This window comes from Lolium perenne, chromosome 6 (genome assembly GCF_019359855.2).
Source record: "Lolium perenne isolate Kyuss_39 chromosome 6, Kyuss_2.0, whole genome shotgun sequence".
NCBI classification, from domain to species: domain Eukaryota; kingdom Viridiplantae; phylum Streptophyta; class Magnoliopsida; order Poales; family Poaceae; genus Lolium; species Lolium perenne.
The window spans coordinates 269,993,836-270,016,698 of NC_067249.2; the positions used below are offsets into that span (position 1 = coordinate 269,993,836).

The 22,863-nt window shown below is 42.2% G+C and overlaps 1 protein-coding gene across 1 annotated transcript; it reads right to left on the reverse strand.

Moving 5' to 3' along the window:
- Positions 1 to 13,465: 13,465 nt before the first annotated feature.
- LOC127326705 (pathogenesis-related protein 1-like) lies at positions 13,466 to 13,966 on the reverse strand. Its single transcript, XM_071822590.1, has 2 exons — positions 13,856 to 13,966; positions 13,466 to 13,768 (listed from the first exon to the last, which is right to left on the reverse strand). The coding sequence occupies exons 1-2, from the start codon at positions 13,964 to 13,966 to the stop codon at positions 13,466 to 13,468; spliced, it is 414 nt and encodes a 137-aa protein (XP_071678691.1).
- Positions 13,967 to 22,863: the final 8,897 nt, after the last annotated feature.

The following is a 22,863-nucleotide window of genomic DNA, read 5'->3' on the forward strand; positions in this document are numbered from 1 at the left end:
CTAGTCCATTGATGAAAGTCCATCAGGAGTAAATGACAAGGTTGAAAGGTAAACACCACATACTTCCTCATGAGCTATAAAACATCGACACAAATTGAGAAGTATTTTGAAGGTTTAAAGGTAGCACATGAGAATTTACTTGGAATGGTTTGAAATGCCATGCATAGGTATTTATGGTGGACACTTTGGAATAACTTGGTTTTCAGGGGTTTGGAAGCACGAGCAGCGTTCCCGCTCAGTACAGGTGAAGGCTAGCAATAGACTGGGAAACGACAATCAAGAGAGCAGTAACCGTCATAATCATGCTTGCGACAAAATAAATTAACGGAGGCATAAAGGTGATACAAGAACTCTGAGGTAAAGTAAATCATCGAGGCTTAATTGACTTTTGTTCAGTCATATGCATGCGTGAGCATGTGCCAAGTCGATTCAAGTGAATTATTCAGAGGAGGATACCACAATTTCATACCTATCTATGAATAAAACAATGCAAGCAAATATTTATGACATGCTACTCATATTAATAGATTGGATCTAAACATGAGAGATCATGAACTACTAGAATTTCTTAAATGACATATACCTCACATGAACCAACTAAGCATGCTCACATGGATGAGTATATGTACAAAAATGAAAACAAATAGAGTTCATACAGCCTCTCACCACAGTCGAGTTGTCGTAAATCGTCATTATTGCCTTTCACTTGTGTAGCTTGAATAAGATGGAATGAAAACCAAGCTCCAGCCACCGAAGACCGCTGAACTCCATAATAAACTTTACAAAACCAAAGAAGAACAACAAATATTTTTGGTGTTCAAACAAAGCAAAATCTTTTTGGATTTTCTCATAGCAAACCAACGATAGCAAATAAAGCAAAATAGGAACAAGAAACCAAAATAAACAAATGGTAAAGAGAAACAACAAAAATATTTTTGGTCTTTTTGTGTTTTAGGAAAGAAACAAAGCAAAAACAAAAGAATGAAAACTAAAAGAGCCACATAAGCACAAAGGAGCAGAAATTCGTCAAACTTGACAGCAGTACAGTAATCGTTTTTTAAGAAAATCTTCCGCTGCTCAACTCGAAAAGTGTTCAACTAATGAAAGTTAGATAATAACCTGGGGAACATGCACAAAAATTGGCTTCACAAAATAAAGTTCTGGCTGTTTTTGGGAATTTTTTTTTGGTATCAGTCCAGAATCTGTTTTCAAACAGCACTTCCCCAAATATCATCTCTCTTATTAGAAACCACCTTAAGAAGCTAAACAAGTATGTACAAGTATGCAGCAATTGTAATATGCAATGAATGAGTGATGCTGGCATACCTCCCCCCAAGCTTAGGCTTTTGGCCTAAGTGGAGATCAATCCCATGGTGCCCATGAAGTGGCACCTCCGTAGTATGACGAAGAAGGATCCTGTTCTGGGTATGTGCTGGAAGACGCACCAGGATACGTGACGGTGTACCCGTAGGAGGGCTCGGCGTCCTCGGAGTCATGCTGCTGGTGGAAGCCATGTATCCTCAGCTGCTCATCCACCTCCTCCTTAGAGCGCGACCACGGTCTCCTGTGAACACTGAACAAATCTGTTTACGGTAAAGGGATTTCCCTCTCATCCCCGTCAATAAACAACATTTTATAGACAATATTTTCTAAACTAGAGTTGGTTGTGACAAATTGGTGACTCTTCATAGCAGCAATATCAAGCCTTATAGGAGTTAATTTCTCATCACTAGGATCAAGATGAAGATCTAGATATGTAATAATACGTAAGGCAACAATTCCTCCAAAAATGGGTCCTTTATTAGCTAAGCGACGAGTAATGAGAGCACCAAGATGATAAGGTGTTCTTCCAGTTAGTGCAGCAACTAGAAAAGCAAGATGATAACTAGAAATGTTGCTAGTGTTCTCCCTACCAAGAATGCTAGTAGCAAGATAATAAGCGAAATATCTAGTGGCAGGGAGTTGAATGGTTCTTATCTTGCCGCGCTGAATGGTGCGGCTATCATCATTGGTAACCTCTCGATAGAGCTCCATCAAGGCTTTGGGGCTTTTCTCGATCTTCTTTCTGTACCTACAGGGGTAATATCCAATGCAGCACAAAAATCTTTCAACTTCATAGTAATGGGCCTGTCATAAATCCTAAATGAAACTGATGGTGAGAAGTGTACGTTGTTGAACTGAAAGCTTTCAACAAAGATTTTAGTTAGCATGTAGTATTGGCTCCTCTCATCTTCCATATAGGTAGATAAGCCCACATTATTGACGAGGAACAAGAAGTCATCAAGCAGCCCTGCATTACGCAAAAAGTCATAACATGGAAAGGATGAAGCATTAGGGACTCCATTATCCTCTTCAGCCTCGAAGCTCGGTGCGATGACATCCTCATTATAGGATCGTCTAATTCGAGTGGCTGCCCTTGAGGGCCTCCCCGTGCTTGTCGTCTCTCTTTCGAACATTTCCCCAAAGGTATGGTTATCCATCTTCCTTTTCTGAAATTTTTAAACAAACATTATAAAAGTCGATTTGGAGACATATAATTGAGGGAAACTACTATAGGAACTTGGTAGAGTACTAAACATACATCAAAACTAATTTTTACAACTTAGAACAAGCATGCAAGCTCACTTAACATGTTACCTACAGCAGCAAAATACTCAAGATATACTCAACCAAACAAAATTCTATTTGGATAATCGGAGGAGTCACATACCGAAGAGCAAATGTGTCAAATTTCAGACAGAAATCTGGGCTGAGTAAGGAGATCAAGAAATCCTGAACTCTCGGGCAAAAACGCAAGTGAGAACGAACTGGTTCGAGTTTTTCGGGAGAGAGAGTGGAATGAGTGGAAGGGATGACTGAGTGGGGCAAGGTGGGGCCCTCACCACATGGTGGCGCGCCCCCCTCCTTGGCCGCGCCGGCCCATGGGGGCCAGCCCTGGGGTGCCCCACTGGTCAGCCCCAGGCACTCCCAGGTTGCATTTTGAAAAATAGGACCAGCGGTATAATTTTTGTAGATTTTTTAAAACTTCGAAAAATGCACATTTCTGGGTGTTAAAGTAACTATTACAGGGCAGAAAAAGATCTTCAAACTTCTAAACAACTAAAGCATCTTGCAAAACAAGTAGTACTACAACAAGCAAACAAGTGTGGAGAAAGAAAGAAATGTTGTTTAGCTCTTCTATGCATATAAAATGTACTTGTTAACAAGGTTGATCAAGTCTTGCCACCAAATAGATTTTACATGACATAAGAAGAAATAAACCTCAAATCAATCATGTTACCTTATATTGTATTGATATGGATCCAATCATAATGCTTTGATATCCTCGTATAGGCTCATATATAGGACAATCAATAATTCCACTTTGATAGTTCTCAAATTAGAAATTGTATTAACTCCATATACTTTATCAATCCTCTTGGGAAAATAAACAGTATGCTCCTTGTCATCAACATTAAAAGTAACTTTTCCTTTATTGCAATCAATAATAGCCCCTGCAGTGTTAAGAAAAGGTCTTCCAAGAATAATAGACATATTATCATCTTCAGGCATTTCCAACACAACAAAATCAGTTAATATTAAGCAATTGTTAGCAACTTGAACAGGAACATCCTCGCATATACCAACAGGAACAGCAGTAGATTTATCAGCCATTTGCAAAGATATATCAGTTGGTATCAACTTATCTAAATAAAGTCTCTTGTAAAGAGAAAAAGGCATAACACTAACTCCTGCTCCCAAATCACATACAGCAGTCCTAACATAACTATTCTTGATGGAACAAGGGATAGTCGGTACACCTGGGTCTCCCAGCTTCTTTGGAACCTTGCCATTGAAAGAGTAATTAGCAAGCATAGTGGAAATCTCCTCATTAGGAATTTTCCTTTTGTTAGAGACAATATCTTTCATATACTTTGAATAAGGAGGCAATTTAATAGCATCAGTCAAAGGGATTTGCAGGAACAAAGGTTTCATTCAATCACAAAATTTATTATAGTGTTCTTCCTCCTTTGATTTTAGTTTCTTAACAGGAAAAGGCATTTGCTTTTGAACCCAAGGTTCTCTTTCATTACCATGTTTCTTAGCAATAAAATCTTCTTTAGTATACTTTTTATTTTTAGCATGCTTTTCAGGTTCATCTTCAACCTCTTCTTTATCAGAAGCATCATTCTTATCATTATCTTTATCATGTTCATTACCACTTTCAGTTTCAGCATCAGAAATAGAAATACTATTAGGATCATTAACAGGCTCAGAAGATTCTACAACAGTTTTATGTTTCTTCTTCTTTTTCTTTGAAGGAGCACTAGTTTCTTTAGTTCGTTGAGAATCTTGTTCAACTCTTTTGGGATGCCCCTCAGGATATAGAGGATCCTGAGTAGAAACACCGCCTCTAGTTGTTACTTCATAAGCATGTTTTTCTTTAGAAGTATTTTTTAACAAGTCATTTTGCACTTTAGTGAGTTGATCAATTTGAGTTTGAACCATATGAAAATGTTTAACAAGCATCTTAACATCATTGGAGGTTCTCTCCACAATATCATGCAATTTACTAATAGCTTGAGAATTTTCCATTAAATGATTCTCTACTCTCATATTAAAATTATCTTGCTTAACAACATAATTATCAAATTCATCTAAACATTGATCAGGAGGTTTTGAGTAAGGAATATCTTCTTTATCAAAGCGTTGAAGAGAATGTACCTCAATTGTGGATGAAGGGGGAGTTATCTTACATAAATCTTCTATGGGGGGTAAATTCTTCACATCTTCGGATTTAATACCTTTCTCTTTAAGAGATTTCTTGGCTTCTCTCATATCTTCATCACTTAATTTAATCATACCCCTCTTCTTCAATATTGGTGTTGGGGTTGGTTCAGGTGTAGTCCAATCATCATGATTTTGGCTTATTCTAGCCATTAATTCTTCAGCATCGTCTGGAGTTCTTTTCCTGAAAACACAACTAGCACAACTATCCAGGTATGCCCTAGACTCAATGGTTAGTCCACTATAAAATATGTCAAGTAGGTCATGATTTTCCAAATCATGTCCAGGCCGAGCTCTGATAAGAGAGCAAAACCTTGCCCAAGCTTCAGGCAATTTCTCTCCATCTTCCTGGTCAAAACTATAAATTTTCTGCAAAGCAATATGTTGAGCACTAGCAGGAAAATATTTTCGAAAGAACACATCAAGCAAACCATTTGGACTATCAATAGAATCAGGAGGCAAACTATTATACCAGGTTTTAGCATCATCCCTTAATGAGAAAGGAAAAATTTTAGCAACAAAATAAGTACGCTTCTTGATATCATCAGAAAACAAGCTACTCAAAGTAGAAAGCTCATTCATATGTTCTACAGCACTTTCTTTTTCAGTACCACAAAAAGGTGTTTTCTCAACAATAGATATATGAGATAAATCAAGAGAAAAATCATAATCCTTATCCTTAATGCTTATAGGAGATGTGGCAAATTTAGGATCAGGAGACAGTTTATATCTAACAGCACGTTGTGCAAGAAGCTTTTTAATGTTACTTACGCTAGTAGTAGCATTACATTTATCAATAAAATCATCATCAAGCTCCACATAATCTTCATCAAAATCATCACTAGAGTGTTCAACAGACTCAGGTGAATTAACAGGTGTAACAGTATTTTCATTAGGAATTTCAGTATTTTCAATTTGTCTAGACCTAGCAATTGTAGCATCTAGAAAAGAACCTAATGAACCATTATCATCAAGCACAGCAGAAGCATCTTTAAAATTATAAGAGGAATTTTCAGATTCAGAAGTACCAAAGATGTGAAGCTTGTGGTGGTGAAACAAGTTGACTTATCACAGATGGTGAATCAAGAGCAGCAGAGGTACTCAGAGTTGTACCTTTTCTTGTAGTGGATGGTAATATGGCGACTTTAGCATCGCGAGATTTACCCATGATGGAGGATTTGCAGCGAACAATATCAATCCAGGTGAACTTGCAAATAAAGCTATGCTCCCGGCAACAAATGCTTTAAAATAGTCTTGATGACCCACAAGTATAGGGGATCGCAGCAGTCTTCGAGGGAAGTAAAACCCAATTTATTGATTCGACACAAGGGGAGCCAAAGAATATTTGTAAGCCTTAACAGCGGAGTTGTTAATTCAGCTGCACCTGGAAACAGACTTGCTCGCAAGAGTTTATCAAGAGGCAACAGCTTTATAGCAAGAGTAAGAGTGAAATATAAGCAGCAGTGTAATAAAGACAGCAGTAGTGATTATAGTAAACAGCAGGATTAAAATAGTGTAGGCACAGGGATGGATGAACGGGCTCTGCATGGATAAGAGAACTCATGTAACAATCAAGGTGGCATTTGCAGATAGTAATAAAACAAGATCCAAGTACTAAATAACCATAGGCATGTGTTCCGTATATAGTCGTACGTGCTCGCAATGAGAAACTTGCACAACATGTTCTGTCCTACCAGCCGGTGGCAGCCGGGCCTCTAGGGAAACTACTGGTAATTAAGGTACTCCTTTTAATAGAGTACCGGAGCAAAGCATTAACACTCCGTGAACACATGTGATCCTCATATCACAGCCTTCCCCTCCGGCTGTCCCAATTTCTGTCACTTTGGGGCCTCGGGTTCCGCATAGCAATATGTGTATACAACTTGCAGGTAAGATCATAAAACAATGAATATCATCATGAATCAATAACATGTTCAGATCTGAAATCATGGCACTCGGGCCCTAGTGACAAGCATTAAGCATAACAAGTTGCAACAATATCATAAAAGTACCAACAACGGATACTAGGCACTATGCCCTAACAATCTTATGCTATTACATGAACAATCTCATCCAATCCCTACCATCCCCTTCAGCCTACAGTGGGGGAATTACTCACACATGGATGGGGGAAGCATGGATGGTTGATGGAGAGGCGTCGGTGGTGATGATGGCGATGATCTCCTCCAATTCCCCGTCCCGGCAGGGTGCCAGAACGGAGTTTCTGATCCCGAGACGGAGTTTCGCGATGGCGGCGGAGTTCTGGATGTCTTCTGGCAAATTGGTCGAACCCCCGTGCGTTTTTAGGTCGAAACCCTTAAGTAGTCCAGAGGGGAGCGTCGGGGGAGGCACGAGGGCCCCTCCCCATAGGCCGGCGCGGGCCCCATGCTGGCCGCGCTGCCCTATGGTTAGGGCGCCTCGTGGCCCTACTTCGTCTCGTCTTCTGGCTCCGTCAATCTTCTGTGAAAATAGGCCCATTGCGATTATTTCCGGGGATTTTCCTGAAAGTTGAGTTTCTGCACAAAAATAAGACACCAGGGCAATTCTGCTGAAAACAGCGTTAGTCCGTGTTAGTTGTATCCAAAATACACAAATTAGAGGCAAAACAATAGCAAAAGTGTTCGGGAAAGTAGATACGTTTTGGACGTATCACAGGTTCACGCAAAGATTCTTCGTCACGTGCATCACATCGATTGAAGAGCGGATCTCTAAGACTTCCCAATAGGGTAGATCCCAAAATATAGATTTCTTCTTCCACATGGGCGCGTGTCCGGCAGCGTCATTCGGAATGCATCGTCCGCCAGGACCCTTTCCAAATATTACATCTAGATCCTTGACCATACCAAATATATCAACACCATCACGATGGGGAGGCTTCCTCCGGTGATCAGCCTCACCATTGTAATGCTTGCCATTCTTTCTTACGGGATGGGTATGCCTAAGAAATCGACGATGCCCCAGGTACACGACCTTCTTACATTTTTCCAAATAATCACCTTCGAGCTCATGTAAACAGTGCGTGCATGCATTGTATCCCTTGTTTGACTGTCCTAAAATGTTACCAAGAACAGGCCAGTCATTGATGGTTACGAAAAGCAGTGCTCGTAGGTCAAATTCCTCCTGCTTGTGCTCGTCCCACACAGGTACACCTGCTATGGACCACAACTGTAGAAGTTCTTCGACTAATGGCTTCAGGTACACATCAATGTCGTTCCCGGGTTGCTTCGGGCCTTGTATGAGCACTGGCATCATAATGAACTTCCGCTTCATGCACAACCAAGGAGGAAGGTTATATATACAAAGAGTCACAGGCCAGGTGCTATGGCTACAGCTCTGCTCTCCAAAAGGATTCATGCTATCTGTACTTAGACCAAACCTTAAGTTCCTTGCATCCTGTGCAAAGTTTGGGAACTCTCTATCGGTTTTTCTCCATTGGGATCCATCAGCAGGGTGCCTCAACATCACGTCTTTCTTACGGTCTTCTTTGTGCCATCGCAACAACCTAGCGTGCTCTTTATTTCTGAACAAGCGTTTCAGCCGTGGTATTATAGGAGCATACCACATAACCTTGGCAGGAACCCTCTTCCTGGTGCACTCGCCCTCAACATCACCAGGGTCATCTCGTCTGATCTTATACCGCAATGCAGTGCACACCGGACATGCATCCAAATTCTCGTACTCACCGCGGTAGAGGATGCAGTCATTAATGCATGCATGTATCTTTTGCACATCTAATCCTAGAGGGCAGACAATCTTCTTCGCTTCGTACGCATCAGCGGGCAATTCGTTACCCCTTGGAAGCTTCCTATTAATTATTGTCTGCATCTTTCCAAATCCTGAGTCAGTGACACCGTTCTCTGCCTTCCATTGCAACAATTCCAGTGTGCTGCCTAGCTTTTTATGGCCATCTTCGCAAGTTGGGTATAACAATTTGTTGTGATCTTCTATCATCTTGTCGAAGGCCAACCTTTCCTTCTTAGTTTCACATTCTCTCCTTGCATCAGCAATGGCCCGACCAAGATCATCATCAGCAGGCTCATCTGGTGCCTCTTGATCTTCTACTTCATTGTCTTCATTGCCTTCTGCAGTATCATCGTATTCAGGGAAATTGGGATAACCGTCATCATCCTCTTCCTCTTCTTCATTGTCTTCCATCATAACCCCTCTTTCTCCGTGCTTGGTCCAACAATAGTAACTGGGCTTGAAACCGTCCCGCAGAAGGTGGCCGTGAATGGTACTCGAGTGAGCGTAATTTACGGTATTCTTGCAGTTGACACATGGACAATACATGAAGCCACCATGTTTGTTTGCCTCAGCCACGGCCATAAATTTACTCAGGCCCGAAGTGAACTCGTCAATGCGTCGGTCAATGTACATCCATTGCCGATTCATCTGCATGATATAATGAAGCTGATCAAAACCATTACAGAACATCACGATGTATATATACACATGCATTTTATCAATTACAGATGCAAAGGATAAAGTTGTTAACCTCGATGGAGAAGAAAAAAGCAAGTTAAGTGTGGCTTGATTTGTGTAAACTCAAGTGGCAAATCCTCTTAAGCATTTCATCGAACACCTCTTGTGCATGTGAAGAAGAGAGCAAAGCAATACACCTCTTGTGAAGAAAGTGAAAAAATGGCTAAGTGTGGCTCACACTTGGGCAGGGGCAAGGTTATATAGCCAGATTGGGGACTTTGTCCCGGTTTGTAATACAAACCGGGTCCAAAAGGTGGGCCTTTGGTCCCGGTTTGTACTACAAACCGGGACTAAAGGTTTCCGAGGCCTGACACGTCCTGCCGCACCCTGCCGCCGACCCTCTAGTCCCGGTTTGTAGTACAAACCGGGACTAAAGGCCGCTAACGGACAGGCGCCAACGAGTGGGGTCGCCCACCGCGAAACGAACCGGGACCAATGCCCCCCATTGGTCCCGGTTTGGTTCAGAACGGGGACATTTGCTCCCAGGGGCTTGGGACCAAATGCCTCTTCTCCACTAGTGCTCCCACAATTTTTTTTCTAGAAAGAACTATGTGGCACTTTGGCTCATCGTATGATGTATTCGTTTCCTTATGTTTCCTTTTCCTTGGTTTGGTAGACATGTCCTTCACATAAAAAACCTGGGCCACATCCTTGGCTAGGACGAATGGTTCGTCTCTATACCCAAGATTGTTGAGATCCACTGTTGTCATTCCATACAACTTGTCTACCTGAACCCCGCCTCCTGTTTTCTTGACCCATTTGCACCTAAACAAAGGGACCTTAAAAGAAGGTCCATAGTCAAGTTCCCATATCTCCTCTATGTAACCATAATATGTGTCATTTGAGCCTTTGTTGTTTATTGCATCAAAGCGGACACCACTGTTTTGGTTGGCGCTCTTTTTATCTTGGGCGATCGTGTAAAATGTATTCCGATTTATCTCGTACCCTTGGAAAGTCAATACAGTCGAAGATGGTGTCTGGGCCAACAAGTACAGCTGATCTCCAATAGTGGTGTCATTCATGAGATGTTTTTGCAACCAACCGCCGAAAGTCGACATGTGTTCACGTGTAATCCAATCGTCCGATTGCCCCGGGTTCTGGGAGCGTACAAAATTCTTGTGTACATTGATATACGGAGCCACCAAGGTGGAACTTTGTAGAACTGTGTAGTGTGCTTGAGTGAAAGAAATCTCGTCCCTACATATCATTTATTTCCTTCCTAGCGTGCCTTTTCCACTTAGTCTCCCCTCATGCCGCGATTCAGGAATACCAATCGGCTTAAGGTCAGGAATAAAGTCAACACAGAACTCAATGACCTTCTCTGTTCCATAGCCCTTGGAGATGCTTCCTTATGGCCTAGCACGGTTATGAACATATTTCTTTAAGACTCCCATGAACCTCTCGAAGGGGAACATATTGTGTAGAAACATAGAACCGAGAATGGAAATCTCATCGACCAGGTGAACGAGGAGATGCGTCATAATATTGAAGAAGGATGGTGGGAACACCAGCTCAAAACTAACAAGACATTGGACCACATCATTCTGCAACCTCGGTAGAATTTCTGGATTGATTACCTTCTGACAAATTGCATTGAGAAATGCAGATAGCTTCACAATGGGCAGTCGAACATTTTCCGGTAGAAGCCCCCTCAATGCAATCGGAAGCAACCGCGTCATTATCATGTGGCAGTCATGAGACTTCCGGTTCTGGAATTTTTTCTCTGCCATATTTATTATTCCCTTTATATTGGAGGAGAAGCAAGAAGGGACCTCGATACTGCTCAGGCATTCAAAAAAGATTTCCTTCTCTTCTTTTGTAAGAGCGTAGCTGGAGTAATGACGACCTTTATCTGTCTCATGCAGTTTTTTGGGGTTTTTCATACGTTACTGGTCCTCCCGTGCTTCTGGTGTATCTTTTGTCTTCCCGTACACGCCCAGGAAGCCTAGCAGGTTCACGCAAAGATTCTTCGTCACGTGCATCACATCGATTGAAGAGCGGACCTCTAAGACTTTCCAATAGGGTAGATCCCAAAATATAGATTTTTTTCTTCCACATGGCCGCGTGTCCGGCAGCGTCATTCGGAACAGACCGTCCGCCAGGACCCTTTCCAAATATTACTTCTAGATCCTTGACCATACCAAATATATCAGCACCATTACGGTGGGCAGGCTTCTTCCGGTGATCTCCCTCACCGTTGTAATGCTTGCCTTTCTTTCTTACGGGATGGGTATGCCTAAGAAATTGATGATGCCCCAGGTACACGACCTTCTTATATTTATCTAAATATTCACCTTTGAGCTCATCTAAACAGTACGTGCATGAATTGTATCCCTTGTTTGACTGTCCTGAAATGTTACCAAGAGCAGGCCAATCATTGATGGTTACGAAAAGCAGCGCTGGTAGGTCAAATTCCTCCTGCTTGTGCTCGTCCCACACAGGTACACCTGCTACGGACCACAGCTGTAGAAGTTCTTCGACTAATGGCTTCAGGTACACATCAATGTGATTGCCGGGTTGCTTCGGGCCTTGTATGAGCACTGGCATCATAATGAACTTGCGCTTCATGCACAACCAAGGAGGAAGGTTATAGATACAAAGAGTCATGGGCCAGGTGCTATGGCTGCAGCTCTGCTCTTCAAAAGGATTCATGCCATCTGTACTTAGACCAAACCTTAAGGTCCTTGCATCCTCTGCAAAGTACGGGAACTCTCTATCGATTTTTCTCCACGGAGACACATCAGCAGGGTGTCTCAACATCTCGTCTTTCTTACGGTCTTCTTTGTGCCATCGCAACAACCTAGCGTGCTCTTTATTTCTGAACAAGCGTTTCAGCCGTGGTATTATAGGAGCATACCACATAATCTTGGCAGGAACCCTCTTCCTGGTGCGCTCGCCCTCAACATCACCAGGGTCATCTCGTCTGATCTTATACCGCAATGCAGTGCACACCGGGCATGCATCCAAATTCTCGTACTCACCACGGTAGAGGATGCAGTCATTAATGCATGCATGTATCTTTTGCACATCTAATCCTATAGGGCAGACAACCTTCTTCGCTTCGTACGTACTGGCGGGCAATTCGTTACCCCTTGGAAGCTTCTTCTTAATTATTTTCAGCAACTTTTCAAATCCTGAGTCAGTGACACCGTTCTCTGCCTTCCATTGCAACAATTCCAGTGTGCTACCTAGCTTTTTATGGCCATCTTCGCAAGTTAGGTATAACAATTTGTTGTGATCCTCTAACATCTGGTCGAATGCCAACCTTTCCTTTTTAGTTTCACATTCTCTCCTTGCATCAGCAATGGCCCGACCAAGATCATCATCAGCAGGCTCATTTGGTGCCTCTTGATCTTCTGCTTCATTGTCTTCATTGCCTTCTAATGGAAAACAATCCCCCTCTGCAGTATCACCGTATTCAGGGAACATGGGATAGCTATCATCATCCTCTTCTTCTTATTGTCTTCCATCATAACTCCTCTTTCTCCGTGCTTGGTCCAACAATTGTACTGGGGCATGAAACCGTACCGCAGCAGGTGGCTGTGAATGGTACTCGAGGAAGAGTAATTTACGACATTCTTACAGTCAACACATGGACAATACATAAAGCCACCATGTTTGTTTGCCTCAGCCACGACGATAAAATTACTCATGCCTGAAGTGAACTCGTCGAAGCGTCGGTAAATGTACATCCATTGCCGATTCATCTGCATGATATAATTAAGCTTATCAAAAACCATTACAGAACATCATGATTAGTGAAACGATGTATATATATATACACATGCATTTTATCAATGACAGAAAGATGGATAAAGTTGTTAACCTCGATGGAGAAGAAAAAAGATAGTTAAGTGTGGCTTGTTTTGTGTGAACTCAAGTGGCAAAACCTCTTAGGCATTTCATCAAACACCTCTTGTGCATATGAAGAGGGCAAAGCAACATACACCCCTCTTGTGATAAGAAGTGGAAAAATGGCTAAGTGTGGCTCATACTTGGGCAGGGCAAGGTATATGTAGGCAGATGGGCACTTGGTCCCGGTTGCAAACCGGGACCAAAGGGTTAAGAGGCTTGACACGGTCTGACACGCCCCCTTTAGTCCCGGTTTGTATTACAAACCGCGACCAAAGACCCCAAACGAACCGGGACCAAAGGGTGGGGTCACCCCGCGCCGAACGAACCGGGACCAATGCCCCCCATTGGTCCCGGTTTGCTTTTAAACCGGGACTATTGCTCCCAGGGGTGCTGGACAAAAGGTCTGTTGTCTACTAGTGTTGTAGGCGTCAGGGTTGGCGATGAGATAGGCCTCAACATTCTTTAACATTTCGGCAGCAGAGTCCTTGGCCTTGAGCATCATGTCATTATCCTGCACGCCCTTGGACGTGCATTCCACCTTCGCCACACTCCCACCATTGGTCGTTGGCTTCATCTTGATGCTCCATGTGGACGTCTCAACACCGTCACACTCTAGGGTGTATCTGCACTCGCATTTGTCCACATCAAGGAACTCAACCTTCTTCTTCATGACGTTGAATGCAATGGCTGCATGATAAACTATGTGTTAAGATTGAACATTTCGGCCGGACAACATGTGCGGTATGTATACCTGAGCCACAATTGTAGTGTCGGACGCTGCCGACGCCGCCATCTCCCTCAACATGCGTGGAGCGGACACCTTTGACTCCAACTCGAGGGTCCAGCTGTTCGTGGAGGCCATTGTTATGTATCAACTACAAATGGGTGCAGATGGTGTGAGCCGCTATTGTACCTAGAGGAGATGTGGTGTTTGAAGGTTGCCTTGGGAGAGGGAACGAATGCTTTAAATAGATGAAACATGGACTGGTGAAGTTTGGCCCATCGATTTTTTTCTCAAATCTGATGGCACCGTCGGCCACTCGATCGGTCTGAAAGGACACGCTAGAAAGTTTTGCGCTTTGTTATTGTTTAGTTAAAGGGACGAGAGCATGGGCTAATTTATCAAGAAATTAAGGAGAAACGATGAATGGGTGGTCTACGTGAAAAGCAAAATATGAGTAAGGATGCACCTAATGCAGAATATAGGTAGCACACTTTCCTAGTTGTGTGATGTGTAAGGGTGCATCCAATGTGTATTGTGTTATTTACAAGGTCAATTGGTAGTTCTTTCTAGCTTCATGAGTTTATGCTAGGCAGCACGAGTACAAGTTATATTCGCATGTCACACAAACTTACTCCATTCAATAAGTATTCATTTACTACTCCATGAAATACACATCTCACAATAACTCTTTTCGAAAGCAATTATACCAAGAAGAGTATGGGAGTCAAACAGAGTTTTTCCATGTGTACCCGATTTCTTATCATAATTTTCTAATGCAAGGTTGAGTCGAATGTTTTTTTAATTGAAAGAAGAATACGCTACTTCAAAGCTTTAGTACACATGGCTATGCAACCTTCTATTCATATGCAAGAGCGTCAGTTGAGCAAAGAAAATAATTTTAGGCTCTAAAGAGACAGGGCAACCCTGAACAAAATAAAAACAGGAGATTATCATTCAGATTTTTAAGAACTTAAGTATTCGGAAACTCGGCTCCCGGGTGAGTATTCTCTACATATAAAATATGTTTGCTCTTATTTTGATTTGGTGAGGCCGCTACAAATATTCACTAATGTTTGGGCACACTATTTTGAGGGTGCTTTTTTATATATGCAAGTGTATTCACAGTTTTGGCCAAAGTAAATTGTGGCGTTTAGGGCATCATTTACAAGGTCTAGATTTAAATAGTATTTCTAAAGCAGAAGATATGAAAAAATTGTATCATTTCAACAGATTTCACGGAATACTTGTGCGGATAAAAAAAAAGTGGCTTTCTCTCTCCTGTCAACTTTCTCCATCACTTGAGCGAAGATTTGCAGTTTTTGGACACCGGTGTATCATGCGATTATCAACCTATATTGCAGATGCTCCATGTGGGCAGATATACCAAAATCTTGTTTGCTCCGTGCACAAACATGCATCTAATGTGTATCAAGAACTAAAAGAAGTTTTTTTTTTAGAAGAGAACTAAACTATGTAGGAGTAAGCGAGCGAGGGTGGTGTTTTGAAACATGGGAGCTTACGCTCCCTTCATTTTAAAATGCATCTTACACATATTTTTAAAATTTCAAAAAATAGGAAGAAAAAATCTGCATGCACGTCTTCACGTGTTACACACTCACAAAGTCGTTTCTTGAAAAATTGACTTTTCATGTGGCGTGTGTAAAATAATAAAATTCAGTGGTAAAAATAATGCTTTTCACAAGATAAATTTTCTCCTTTTTGAATAGACCATAAAAATATTAATTTTTCGTGAAACTTGACGAAAACAAATATATTATGGACATGTACATGTAGAATTTTTTTAAAAAAAATTATAAAATTTAAAAATATGATTTTTTTTGGTAGAGGGAGCATATGCACCCGGGAGCCAAATTGAATTTCCATAAGCGAGGACGCTAAATTATAGTACGAGAGAAACACATGTGACAGCACATGCATAGCAATATTCCCTCTAGCTGCGCAAATTGAGCGAGTCTTAATGAAAATAGAAGAATAGGACGTCTAGATAAAAAGCAAAAGATTCCCAAGAATGCATCCAATGCAAATATAGGTAACACACTTTTGAAGTGGCGTAAGGAGGAATCCAATCTAAATTGGGTAGAGAGAGCGCTTGTAACTTGCAGGATGACGACATGCTATTTTTCCTGCCTGGAGTCTCGGCCATGCCGGTGTTCAGTGACGAGTAGGCTAGCAGGTGGTGTAGCTAATTTCGATTTACGGAGATGCCCCTCATTTTAGCTGAGCTAATTTTGTAGAGTGATCTCGATCGATCCATGTGGGCCAACAGCCAGCTACAGGAATAAGGGCTATCTGGACAAGCATCCTCACAATTATCGGCCTTTTGGCCATCCTGCTTTGTTAAAATATCTTATCGCGTTGGTGTCAATTTAGCTCGTGGATGCCACCGTCCTATGTTGTCATGCCAAGTTTCTATGCACCCCAGTAAAATAAGCTACATGGAGTGTTTCCTTACCAAAAAGAAAATGCGTTACGCTTCCTTGATACATACACGTTTCATACAATTTATCTTCAGTACACTTCTACTTGTCTCCGAGCGCGAACAAATTAAATAGAGTAAGAGTTAGCCACGAGACTGATTTACATTACGTGAGAAACACATGAAATATGATATGAAATATGATAGTACGTAGCAATAGTAGCTGTGGCCGCGTAATTTGTCATGGGCCATCGAGAACTAGTGGTTAATGAAAAGAGAAGGGCGTCTTGATAAAAAGCAAAAGATTCGTGAGGATGATAAATGCACCATACTTTTGTAGTCGCGTGATGCCTAAGGATGCATATAATACGAATATCGCTTCGTGCTGCACATATCTAGCCAAGTAGTTGTGCGGTCGTAGGACGACAGGCATCTTTAATTTTCGTACCCCGAGTCTCGTCTCTCGTGATAAGACTATGTTGCTGTTGAGTGATGAGTAGTATAGGTGGTATAGCTTAATTTCCATTTGAGGAAATGGTGAGCCCATTTTGGATGAGTCTAGATTCTGTATCGAAATTACTATGCATACCAAGTTTTCCGTAGACTAGTAGAAACAGGGGATTTAGTCTCGGTTTGTACGTGCCTTTAGTCCTGGTTGTGCAACCGGAACTGCGCAATCGGGATTAAAGGCCCCCCTTTAGTCCCGGTTGTGAGGAGAACCCGGACTAAAGGGCCTTCACGTGGTGCGGTAAGGGCGCTCAGGGTGAAGGGGCTTTAGTCCCGGTTCGTAGTACAAACGGGACTAAAGTCATCCACGCGTCATGCGCACGGGCACGGCCATTTCTCTGCCGCGGCAGAGCAAAGAGCTGTTTCTTTTCCGCGGCAGAGGTTTAAGGTTGTATGTTTTCCATTCAACTCGACGCTCCTAAATACATCAATTAAGGAACCATTACACAACATTGTCATTAATAGAGACATCGTCATGAATACAGTACAAGTAATGCATATCACAATCTAAGTCCTCTTACGATCCCTATTATCTATCCCTAATGTCTAAATATATAGTGCCGATAGATGGTATTCTCCATTTCGATCTATGACCTTCCTAACTAAAAATTCCGCCAATTCCTCTTGAATTGCTCGTACGTGATCCATTTATAGGAGATTGTTCCGCACGCTTTCTATCTAATTTAAAAAAGGAGATCAATATATATGAATGAAACTCAGCACAATTGATGGTAATAAAATAAGATTGTGAATATTGTTTACGTACATGAAGTTGTTGTAGAATTCCCCCTCCCCCCTCGATGACAAGTCATCTCGCGAATGAACTCGCAGATATAGTATCCACATAAATTATTCTCGTCTAACTGCTTCAAACACTTTACGAGAATAGAGTTTGATCAAACTAATAATCAAACATGATAATGCATGGTATTGAAACAAGAATCAAAGAGATGCACAGACCTAGCTATAGTACTACTTACATCACGATCCTGAAATGTAAGTTCATGTTTCCATTCACCCCTAATAGTCTTGATGAACTATTTCCAAACCCTGCCCGGCAAAGAAAAATTGAGTAAAGGAGTTACTAATTACTTGATATCGGGAATTAACGGAAGATGCCGATATAGGGCGATAATAATTGAAATTATCTCTGGAGAATTGCTTTCAGGTTCGGCCATTGCGCATGCTCTTTACGTTTCGAGTCTATGACGAGTACCACTCCTTTGTCAAGCTGAATGACTAGCAGAATAATGTGGAAGTTGTGCACTCATAACTCGGGGGATTAATTAGACTTAACATCGAGTAAGCGAAATCGAATGTGTACAAGACAGTAACACTCACCTAAAGTTGTAAGAAAATAATATTTCCGTTTTGGTTTATTATTTTACTACAAATCTTACCAAGTTATCCTCTGTGTCATTGGGGTATTGTTGTACCGTAACTTCATGAACAGTATTTGGGTCAATGAACCCAATGTCATATATTTGTCCTCTTTTGCATTCGATAATCTTCATTCTGCATAATATATAACGTATAATAGAATATAATGAGGGTAATTATTCATGCAATCAACGAGTTGAGCTCTAGACTTAATTACAGAAATAAATCACTTATAGAAAATAGAAACTCATGAGAGATTTGTCCACAACGTCTTGATTGAAGAACTGAAATAGTTCTTCAAATTCAATGTATATATTCTCGTTTCCACGGAAGTAATGCTCGTCTCTAACTCCCACTATGAGCATGATGCTCCCATCCTTAGATGCGGGAGCTGGTCATGTTTGACGAGAAGCTTCCCGTATGTGTATTTGTATGCCAAATCAGCCATGGGAAAGTAGCATTGGTATTGAACAGTCATACCAAGATTTACAGCGCATCGTGAGACTATTTCTGCCATCCTCGGATCATCATAGGAGTGCACGATCAAGGGGGGTAACGATTGGTTTATCTGTTCTCCAAGCTGAGCAATTGTTTTCCCTTTTGACCAAAAAAGAGAGCGTTCATACTCTGATGCCAAATCAGCTAGCTTTGCACGCGTCTCGTCAAATCGCTTCACTGTTCCCGATGCTATATACTGCTTTGGTGGGGGCCATTTCGGTGCAAGTTGGCATTTCAAATCCTTAGCCATGATAAGGGCGTTATCCTCATCAGTCCTCTCGTATGGTAACAAGTCCTCAGCCTTCTTCACAGCAGAGGATTTCGTCGCAACTTTGGATTTTGTTGCAGCTGTGGTACTAGACGCCGGAGCGACGCCCTTCCGATTTTGTCGAGTCTGCTGAGGCGGTGGAGTGTGATGATGTGCAGGAGACGGCTGAGGCATCGGAGAAGGCTGACGCGCCAGAAAAGGCTGAGGGGGCGGAGATTGTTGAGGGGGTGGAGTGATACGTCTCAAACGTATCTATAATTTCTTATGTTCCATGCTAGTTTTATGACAATGTTCACATGTTTTATATACACTTTATATCATTTTGATGCATTTTCCGGCACTAACCTATTAACAAGATGCCGAAGCGCCAGTTCCTGTTTTCTGCTGTTTTTGGTTTCAGAAATCCTACACAGAAAATATTTTCGGAATTGGACGAAACAAAAGCCCACGGTCTTATTTTCCACGGAGCCTTCCAGAAGTCCGAAGAGGAGACGAAGAGGGGCGACGAGGCGGCCACACACTAGGGGGGCGTGGCCCCACCCCTGGCCGCGCCGCCCTATTGGGTGGGCCCCTCGAGCGTCCCCCGACTCTGCCCCTTCGCCTATTTATTCTCTCCGTCGCGAAAACCCTAGTACCGAGAGCCACGATACGAGAAAACATACTGTGACGCCGTCGCCGCCAATCCCATCTCGGGGGATTCAGGAGATCGCCTCCGGCACCCTGCCGGAGAGGGGAATCATCACCAGAGGGCTCTACATCACCATGCCCGCCTCCGGACTGATGCGTGAGTAGTTCATCCTTGGACTATGGGTCCATAGCAGTAGCTAGATGGTTGTCTTCTCCTCTTGTGCTATCATGTTTAGATCTTGTGAGCTGCCTATCATGATCAAGATCATCTATTTGAAATGCTACATGTTGTGTTTGTTGGGATCCGATGAATATGGAATACTATGTCAAATTGATTATTGATCTATCATATATGTGTTGTTTATGATCTTGCATGCTCTCCGTTGCTAGTAGAGGCTCTGGCCAAGTTGATACTTGTAACTCCAAGAGGGGGTATTTATGCTCGATAGTGGGTTCATGCCTCCATTGAATCTGGGACAGTGACAGAAAGTTCTAAGGTTATGGATGTGCTGTTGCCACTAGGGATAAAACATCAATGCTTTGTCTAAGGATATTTGTATTGTTTACATTACGTACAGTACTTAATGCAATTGGCTGTTGTTTGCAACTTAATACTGGAAGGGGTGCGGATGCTAACCCGAAGGTGGACTTTTTAGGCATAGATGCATGCTGGATAGCGATCTATGTTCTTTGTCGTAATGCCCTAAGTAAATCTCATATTAGTCATCATGATATGTATGTGCATTGTTATGCCCTCTCTATTTGTCAATTGCCCAACTGTAATTTGTTCACCCAACATGCTATTTATCTTATTGGAGAGACACCACTAGTGAACTGTGGACCCCGGTCCATTCTTTTACATCTGAAATACAATCTACTGCAATCATTGTTTTCTGCTGTTCTTTGCAAACAAACATCATTCTCCACACCATACGTTTAATCCTTTGTTTACAGCAAGCCGGTGAGATTGACAACCTCACTGTTAAGTTGGGGCAAAGTATTTTGATTGTGTTGTGCAGGTTCCACGTTGGCGCCGGAATCCCTGATGTTGCGCCGCACTACACTCCTCCACCAACAACCTTCACGTGGCCTTCATCTCCTACTGGTTCGATAACCTTGGTTTCTTACTGAGGGAAAACTTGCTGCTGTACGTATCACACCTTACTCTTGGGGTTCCCAACGGACGTGTGCTTTACCGTCACAAGCATGGAGACGGCTGACGCACCGGAGACGGCTGAGGCGGCGGAGGCAGTGGATTCTGCCTTGTTCCCAATATGGAATCACGATGTTTTCCTTTCGCCATAGAACGATGCCTTTAATGGCGTCTCCCAGTTCATTCAGATCCCTCACCGGAGTCGTTCAGATGTTGTGAGGTGATATCGTCTTCACCGGCTATGAGATTCCTCATATACTCTTATTGTTCTTCATCTCTGTCACGGTCCATAATTTTTGCAAAGACATGCGAGTTTGTAGAATTTTCTCACGGTCATTTTATATATTGTGCGTATTTTTCCGACTTCGTATGTACCAGAAAATCCGTTTTACCATTTTCCCCACTTTCTTTGCAAAAAAGTCGAAATTGAAATTTGTTAATTTCCCCTACAAGTATACGACTTAATATAAGTACAGTTCAAAGGATTTTTTTTGAAGTTTTCATAATTTTCTATGGTTTTTTTAAAACTAAAAAGGCGATCCATGGGGAGTGTGGTAGCTACATGTGCCACATAAATGCTTCTTTTTTGACGCATTTGGCCACATGCACCACAGAAAGGCGACATGCGTCAACTCAATAATTGGCTGCGGGTCCAACAAGATTTCTGTGGCACATGAAGAGTTGGTGCAACAGAGAGATGCCAAATTCTACGACGCATGAAGAGTTGGTGTGCAACATAAATGACATTATTTAGTGGCACGTGCCTGGGTGCGCCACACGATTTTAGTGGCGCGTGGTTATTTGGTGCGCCATAAAAATGCATTTCACCTATAGCTAGTTTCCTACTAGTGACCGCGTGACCGCTATAGTCTTCATCGGAGCCACCTGGCGTGACCCAGTTCGCTACGTATTCTGCGCAGCGTGGCAGTATGGTGGGGCAGCATCGCTTCTGCGTTCTGCACACGAAATAAATGGCTCCCAACGGCAATGATGCAGGCTCCCTAGGCCTTGCCATATGTGCGGCATTAATGCGCAACACCGCCCGCTCGGCTGTCTCTGGCATATAAATTGGGTCCTTTGCGCATCCACCCTATCACACAACCCTAGCCACCTCCTGAATCCCCAACTCTAGCGCCCCTACCCACCTGCTAGAGTGCATCCTTAGGCATCCTTAATTTATTGGTAAACATGGTGGATTACAACCTAGAGTGCATCCTTAATTTATCTGCAGATTTTGAAGCAGGGATTGTTTTTCAACTAACTTCTAAGCATTCTACAATCTTTGACTATACTTAGATCACTGAGACTCGCATCCCACCTACCAGTTTTGCTGCTAATCAGGCTAACCGTTGATTAAATGACCAACTGCTGAAAGTTACAGTAGTTTAGATCAACAACTGATGAAATATGCAAAAAGTACATTCAACTAGTGAATTGTGCGAAATAGGGGACGACAAACTGGTGGGATTGTGTGATTTTGTCCATTTCGTCGAGATGCAAAGGGTGAGAGAGACGATAATGACGTCAACAAATATTTTACATGGTACATGGCCGTGCGTTGCGCCGCGCCTATTGTGGTCCTCCATACCGGTGACCCTGTGCTCAGCCTTTGCGAGATGCCCCCCGTAATATAGAAACCGTTATGTCATGCAAGTGCAGGATTGGAGGACAGTTTTGTGACGAGGGAGGGAGCCGGACAAGTAGGCTTTGTTTAATCATGCGAGCACCTAACAAAGCATAGGTTCTTTGCATTGGATGATCTCGACTAGTATAATTTTTTTCATTGGAATCTGCTGAGCATGCCTATGCAAAAGTACTTTCAATTTGATGCCCTTAGATTGAATTTATATGTATAATATATATTTAGCAATTAAATCCTTTTGTGCCTAGGTGATGATTTTGTGTTGTTGTTTATATAGGCCTTGTCTATTGTTTATCATTTTTGCATGTATTGTTTAGATACTACTCTTTGTCATTATCCTTTTTTACAGAGTTGTTGTTCACTTAACGTCTGAATCAAGAGCCGTCGCACCAACGGGGCTCCATGCCATCAGTGTTGCATTTTCTACATATTACTGAATGTATATTTCCGATAGACTGTGTTTCAGAATTTCGTTAATTTTTTTGCGGGAAAGAACCTACTAATTTTGAATAAGAGTGTCATG

Coding starts and splice junctions, on each gene's coding strand:
- LOC127326705 (XM_071822590.1), bottom strand. CDS start 13,966: ATGGCCTCCACGAACAGCTGGACCCTCGAGTTGGAGTCAAAGGTGTCC. Junction 13,769..13,855: donor ACACTACAATTGTGGCTCAG/GTATACATACCG, acceptor AACGTCATGAAG/AAGAAGGTTGAGTTCCTTGA.